The sequence below is a fragment of the Alexandromys fortis genome, unplaced genomic scaffold, assembly GCF_014885135.2.
Source record: "Alexandromys fortis isolate MF-2015 unplaced genomic scaffold, M_Fortis_MF-2015_v1.1 scaffold_34, whole genome shotgun sequence".
Classification (NCBI taxonomy): Eukaryota; Metazoa; Chordata; class Mammalia; order Rodentia; family Cricetidae; genus Alexandromys; species Alexandromys fortis.
Window position 1 is genome coordinate 3,237,415 of NW_026067933.1, and position 7,410 is coordinate 3,244,824.

The 7,410-nt window shown below is 49.8% G+C and overlaps 1 protein-coding gene across 2 annotated transcripts; it reads left to right on the plus strand.

Annotated features, from left to right (window-relative positions):
- Positions 1–4,688: 4,688 nt before the first annotated feature.
- On the plus strand, positions 4,689–7,097 carry Fezf1 (FEZ family zinc finger 1). Of its 2 annotated transcripts, XM_050145955.1 has the most exons (5): positions 4,689–5,114; positions 5,265–5,486; positions 5,787–5,921; positions 6,199–6,331; positions 6,739–7,097. In XM_050145955.1, exons 1-5 carry the CDS (start codon positions 4,689–4,691, stop codon positions 7,095–7,097), a joined length of 1,275 nt encoding a protein of 424 aa, XP_050001912.1. The 2 variants fall into 2 exon arrangements, with proteins under 2 accessions (XP_050001912.1, XP_050001911.1); XM_050145954.1 differs by having other exon boundaries at positions 4,689–5,486.
- Positions 7,098–7,410: the final 313 nt, after the last annotated feature.

Genomic DNA, 7,410 nt, shown 5'->3' on the forward strand with positions numbered 1-7,410 from the left:
TATAAAAGAAATAGTAACAACTGAGGTCTAAAGACAATAACAAACTGCTCTCAAACTCCCCCAACGCGGGGGCGGGGGGGGGGAGGGGGCGACTCCAGTTCAGAGTCCTAACTGGTGACAGGTTACACAAAATTGTCAAGGATTCTTTTTTTTTAACACAATATTTGTATTCATTGTATGAGAATTTATTGCAATGTAATTTGATATTCACCCCCCAGTCCTCTTCACCGGTACCCACCTCAAGAGTTCGGCATCATTCACCAAATCAACTAAAAGCAATCTAGAAACCTTAAATCTGAAGCCGGTCTCCTCATGCTTGCTAATGTGCTGCAAAGTGAGTCCCACTGTGTATCCCGTCCTTAGTCTGAAGTATTCAAAAAGGCTTTCTTTGAACCAAGCAGACCTTGTTTGTGTCCGACCCCAACACCATGTCTCTATCGCACAGCAGAAGAAACAGCAAAACACCCATGCCTGACAAAGACTGCAGAGGATGCCTTTTCTCTTGTAGAGGCGACCTGTGTTGCTGGTGGTGTTATTTTCTTAGACAGGAAACAGTGCGGATGCACCCAAACATCCAGGATGCCACCATGATTGTAGCAATAGTAAGGAACACTGACTGTTAGCGGCAGAGGGTTGCAAGTCAGGGGTGCTTATTGGGTCTGAGAGCCCTAAAAATAGAGGTAGAGGCAAATCAGTGTCCTTGGCTGAAGATCTGCTATGTTATCACGTTTCTCAATTCATTTTTTAATTAAAGAAAAACTCACCAGTATTTTGTGAGTTATTAAGGAAATAGTTAAAAATTACAGAACAATTCGTGGCTATCTTCTATTTTTTTTTTAAATTTTAGATGGCAATAATCTTTACCCTAAAACTACCAGTTCATGACAGGGGCCAAGTAAAAAGTTTGATGGATACTATACAAGTTTTTAAGAATTATAAAGGACACAGTTAAGACAGCACTGAATTAGAAGGTTAGATTTCCACAGAAAATGTAACTTTCAGTTGCTATGTAGTAGGAAGATTTTTCTTGCTGTCCAGGTATCGATTCCACTTTGTTATTAGGCCTCCTTACATCAAGGGCTAGTCTGGTTTCTTGAGCTGTCTCATGCTTGCCAACCTAAATATTTAAACCCAATTAGCATTTGGGTTTAAAGTTTATGGGTAGGGCACATAAAATCAGCTCTAAACAAACAAACAGGGTGGTTATAGGATTCTCCAAGAAATTCTAAAGATCCTAAGTTTCTATTTTGCTATTAACTGAATGAACAAAGCTCCTTTATGTCCCTCTAAGTAAATCAAACAATTTAAACTGGTGGAATCTCAGAGAAGCTTCTAAATCTTCCAAATTTATGCTCTGCACCTGTTACTGTTTCTGTAATTTCAAGTGTTTGTAAATAAAACAAAGTATTTATTTCTGACATTAAAAAAACTGACCCTAAAAACATTTTGTATTTTAAGAGAATCTTGTACCTTATGGAACGCATATTTAACGTTAATGCATGTTTTGGTTATTTACTGAGTGGAAAATATTAACAAATATCGACATATTGAGACCTGGATTTGTAAAACACATCTTCGGTCTTTGGAGTTAGTAATATCAGGGCTATCACAAGAGAAAGGAAATTACTGGTGCCTGACTATATTTACTCAAATGACATTTTCAAACGCTTGGCATAAAAGGCAAATCCCGAAAGGCCAACGAAAAGCGAACTATTGAAATGTTAACTATATAGAACCCTTAGCTAATATTTTCTTCTTTCAAAAGCTAATGTCCACCGAAGAGGAAATTTATCGAAGGTAAATAAAGGCTTTTTCCCCCTTTGAGGAGAAGGGAGGGGGAGGGGAAGAAGAGGAGAGGGAGGGACACGCGACAAACGTAAAAGAAACTGGTGGCATTCAGTCAAGAAGGCAGGTAACGCTGCAGAGGCCGGCGAGTTGCTCGAGTCAGCTGGGCGCTCCAAAGCTTTCCGCGTGGGAGCGGTTTCTCGCCCCTTGGCTTTCTTCCTTAAACTTGTACCGGCGAGCGAGGAGTGCGGCAGGAGGGAGAGTTTTCGCTGTTGAGAATGGCAGGTAGGAAAGGGAATCTGATCCGCCCCCAAAGGCAACAATTAAAGTCTTAACCTCTACCCATCTGTCGTGGGACAGGGACACCCCCGCCCTGCGGCCTTTCCTTAAGCAATTCGGGTTTCGCACCCTTTGTCTGATCAGGGTGAAGGACCGAGGTTCAGAGGCCCTAAAAACATATCGAACGAACATTTCCGGTTGAGGGAAATTGAGGCCAAAAAAGGCCTCCACAAAGCCTCCCGGGTTTGTATGGATTTTGTGTAGCCTCTTCCTCTCTGTACCGGGTGTCTCGCCCGGGACTCCTGCTCCTCTCTGCTTCACCGGTCTTCCAGAAGCAGCCTGGATACCTGAAATGAGACACTCCCTGGCCTAGCCACTAAGGCGGGCCTCCAACAGCCAGGTTTTCCCACCATCTGGCTTCTTAGCCGCCGCAACTTTCAAAAAGACTTCTGCCGGCCCTTATTTTTTTTTTTTTTTCCAGCGATTATTTCTCCGGCTTCCACTCTGCGGTTCTGCCTCACTGTCAGGTCTCAAACGACTCGCTCTTTTGGTTTCCAGCCCATTGGTTTTTCCTGGCAGTGGCTAAACTGGCTTATGCCCGGTCAGGTGGGGCGGAAAAGCCTAGGTCCCTGGATTGGATTAGAAAGGGGGTATGGCGGGAGAAATACTTGAAAGCCAGTTGCCTCTACTTGAACCCCATCTTGGCACCTTTAAGTAAATTGGCCTGGGGCTCAACCGTCCAAGGCTCCCACCTCCAGTTGCTGATCCTTTCCAGGGCTCCCACCGGGAGGACAGCACAGCACACTCTTGGTCAGATACCTGGGCACCCAACCCACACACATTAGAGTAACTCACCAGGCGGGTGGTGCTTGGAGTTTGCCTCCAGCTGGTGAGGCTCGGGGCTCACAGCTCAGCGCTCCTGGGGGCGCAAGCTTGAGAAGCGCGGGGTTTGCCTGCTACCTACAGCCTCTGGAGCACGCCTAGCCCCCCCCCCCCCCGGACTCTGCTCCTCGCGACAGCAGGCTCTGCTCCGACTGCGCGGGGGAAGGCGGGCGCGCTGCTCTGCTCTGGCTGGGGCTGGAGCCCCCAGGAACCCGCTCGCTGGGAGCGTCAGCCTCCGGCATCTTCACGGAAGCCTCACACAGCTCCTGCAGCTCAAGCCCAGGAATTTGGGCCCAGGCGTCACAAACAGAAGGGCGCCAGAGGCCCGGGGAAGAGTGTGTGTGTGTGGGGGGTGGTGGTGCGCTCATGGTCGCCGAGCGCTCTTTGGGGGCCACAAATGTGGCTGTGATCACCACTTGGGGCGGACGGTTCTCTTAGTTCGTCTTTACGCCCAGACACACTAGGTGTGACGGACACTCACTGCTATTGAGGCATGCAGACACTGGTAGCCGTGGTGGGGATCGCTAGGTTCTATTTTCCCTCTTGGCTCAACATTTAGAAAGCTCTGTCAGAAAGAGCCGGGGGCGCAAGTTCTTTGAAGAAATGCTTTTTCGGGACTCTCTCTGGAAACTCAAGGGAGCGCGCTCTCGCGTGGGTTTGTGTGTGAGTCCGATCCGTGTCTAGGTTTCTTGTGGCGTGACACCCGCTCATTCCTTGTAACTCCTCAACTTTGTGGGGCTAGTGCGTCTTTCCCAGGACTATTGCCATGGGCGTCGCTTTTACAAAACCACAAACACATAACAAGCCTCCCAAGGCCTTTACATCTCAGGGGCATTTTGGGAGGCCAGTTACCTGCTGGTGTCTTCCAAAGGGTCCAAACGCGGTTCGAGTTGTAGAGACTCCAGGATTCAGGAAACGAGCAGCCCCCACCCCCGGGTCCTGGAGGGCGAAAGTGGGTTGCGTAGGAGGCAGCGTGGAGGATCTGGGCTCAGCCGAACCAAGCAAAGAAAACTTGGCTTTTGCCGTCAGAGGCTTCCTGGTCATGGCTTTCTAGAGCCTGGCGTTTGATAAATATAGCCTGGCTTTTGCCCCTGAATTAGACTCTGTTTCCTTATTTAGCCCTAGCACAATGATTTTAGATGATGTCACTTAGAGCTAAACGAGAAAATTGATCTCAGATTTGCTTGGCCTCTAAAGCCTGGTTAAGCAGATTGAGAATTAAAAAGACAGAGGAAGCAAGGGGGAGGGGTGACTGAAGAGTAGAGAAGTGTGTGCGGGCTAGTGCTTGCGTGTAGGGGAGGGCACTGCGCATTGCGGAGAGCGCCCCCGCCTCTTCTGGGCGGGGGAACCTCTCTCACCAATGAAAAGTAGTCACTGACTGCAGAGAAAAAAAAAGTTTTCCTGTTGACTGTTGGAAGCGAATTGAGCAATTATCTAGTTTACCTTCTCCTCTTGGAAGTTAACGATTGGCGAGATCTTGGCTGCGTTATTGACACAACACTTTCTATTGATAGAAATAAGTAGTGATTGTCCCCGAGTCATTGGTGCGCCAAGAACTCTGCGATGGGCTGGCAGGAGTCCATTGGGCTGGGCAGGCAGGTTCGACTGGTGATGCTGGGGAGGAGGAGGAGGAGGCTGCTGGTGGTGACGGTGCCTGTCCTCTCCGCAGGTCTGTGACAAGCAGGGGACAAGGCAACGACCGTGCAACCCAACCCCGGAGGACGGAAGCTGGAGACTCAGTCATGGACAGTAGCTGCCTCAACGCGACCACCAAAATGCTAGCGACTGCTCCAGCTCGGGGCAACGTGATGAACACATCCAAACCCTTGGCTTTCTCCATCGAACGAATCATGGCGCGCACCCCAGAGCCTAAGGCCCTGCCGGTCCCCCACTTCCTGCACGGAGCCCTGCCCAAAGGAGACCCCAAGCACTCCCTGCATCTCAGCTCGTCGATCCCCTGCATGATCCCTTTCGTCCCCGTGGCGTACGACACGAGCTCCAAAGCCGGAGTGACTGGCTCCGAGTCCCGCAAGCCGAGTCTGGAGGCTCCGGCGCCGCCCGCGGTGCCCTCCGCGCCGGCGTTCAGCTGCAGCGACCTGCTCAACTGCGCGCTAAGTCTCAAGGGCGACCTGGCCCGCGACGCGCTGCCACTGCAGCAGTACAAGCTGGTCAGGCCGCGTGTGGTCAACCACTCGTCCTTCCACGCCATGGGCGCCTTGTGCTACCTGAACCGAGGTGATGGCCCGTGCCACCCGGCTGCGGGCGTGAACATCCACCCGGTGGCCTCCTACTTTCTCAGTTCCCCTTTGCACCCACAGCCAAAAACATACTTAGCCGAAAGGAATAAACTGGTTGTCCCGGCGGTGGAGAAGCTCCCTTCGGGTGTAGCTTTCAAAGACCTGTCCCAGACTCAGCTGCAGCATTATATGAAAGAAAGCGCCCAACTCTTGTCTGAAAAAATCGCATTCAAAACCTCGGATTTCAGTCGCGGCTCTCCTAATGCCAAACCCAAAGTTTTCACTTGTGAAGTCTGTGGAAAGGTATTAAGCAAAAACGACTTTCTTCCTCCCTTCCCTTCCCTTCCCTTCCCTTCCCTTCCCTTCCCTTCCCTTCCCTTCCCTTCCCTTCCCTTCCCTTCCCTTCCCTTCCCTTCCCTTCCCTTCCCTTCCCTTCCCTTCCCTTCCCTTCCCTTCCCTTCCCTTCCTTTTCTTCCTCCCTCGATCCCATTTTAGTATTTTGAGAGTGGGGGTAAAACTTCTTTTTCTCCCCTTTCTTCCTCTGTCCACTTCGAATTCGAATCTCTTGGTCATCTAACCTGTTTCTATGTGTTTGTTTTTAAGGTCTTTAACGCGCACTATAATTTAACCCGTCACATGCCGGTGCACACAGGAGCCAGACCCTTCGTTTGCAAAGTGTGTGGCAAAGGTTTCCGGCAAGCCAGCACCCTTTGCAGGCATAAGATCATTCACACGCAAGTATGTTCCTCTGTATAATTTTACCCGGTAGAGTTCGGAACTGTTTGCTCCCCACCCTCCACCCCCCAAAAAAAGCGATCGGCAGGCAGAGCCTCGCTCTTAAGCAGAAGATCTGTTGAACTGTGCTGGCTGGACCGGGGAGATGTTTTGTATTGTTGCCTTTGTTCTGTTTTAAAGCTTCGGGGTGTTAGTGTATTGTGCTGGTAGGACTCCGCATCAAAATAACAAAGTGCCTCAAATTAAAGGCTCTATTCTTTCCTTTCTCTCTGCTGCTTAGGAAAAACCTCACAAATGCAACCAGTGCGGTAAAGCATTTAATAGAAGTTCCACGTTAAACACACATACCCGGATCCACGCGGGCTACAAACCATTTGTGTGTGAATTCTGTGGCAAAGGATTTCATCAAAAAGGTATTGAACCCAGGAGATGACTTCTCATATTGGGTCTTTGGAAAGCGGGATTGAATCTTCTCGATTCAATCTTGAAAATGACCTGTTAGGTGCTTACCTAAGGAAGGCTGCATTCTGACTCCCTACCCTCGGGTCTGACCAGAGTTAGAAAATACATATTTGACACACCAAAGGGTACTTCTTTGTAACCTCCTGTTTTCGTTTAGTGTAATTGGATAAATGAATGTATATGAAATGTAGAAGAAATAAACTCAGTGTGCTCAAAAATAAATGCAGGAGAACCAGCGCCCTGCACCCTGGGTCAGAGCTGTGTTAGCTCTTCAGCCGGTCTCCTTACCTTGTATGCATCTTCTATCTTCTTGTCAAGCTCTATTCTGAACCTTATCCCGGCTATTTTTCTCTTTCAGGGAACTACAAAAACCACAAGTTGACCCACAGCGGGGAGAAGCAGTTCAAGTGCAATATCTGCAACAAGGCTTTCCACCAGGTGTATAACCTCACCTTCCATATGCACACTCACAACGACAAGAAGCCTTTCACCTGCCCCACGTGCGGCAAGGGCTTCTGCAGGAACTTTGACCTCAAGAAGCACGTTCGCAAGCTGCACGACAGCAGCCTGGGGCTGACCCGCACTCCAACTGGGGAGCCAGGCAACGATCCGCCATCCCAGCTGCAACAGCCTCCGCCTGCACCTCTGCCGCCACTGCAGCCGGCGTTGCCGCCTCCCGGGCCTCTGCAACCCGGGCTTCACCAAGGCCACCAGTGATGGAGGCCAAAGATCCTTCACAACCCCAGCGGGAAGGCCCCCACTGCGGAGGTCGGCAGACTAGGGTGGACCGCTTGGTCTAGGCTCTCGTGCAAAAATCGGGGCACCTTGAGCCCTTCACTTTCGGGCAGACCAGAAGCCTCTGCATTCCTTGGCCTTTCGCCTCTTGCATGCACCTGCTAAATGGTTTTGTGTATTATATTCGATATAGGCACTAACAATTATGATACATTTGGAGGGGCTTATTTCAATTTTTTTAAGTTGAAATGACTTTTCATCTCGGGTGGAGAGATGATGTTTGTTTTGTTTTGTT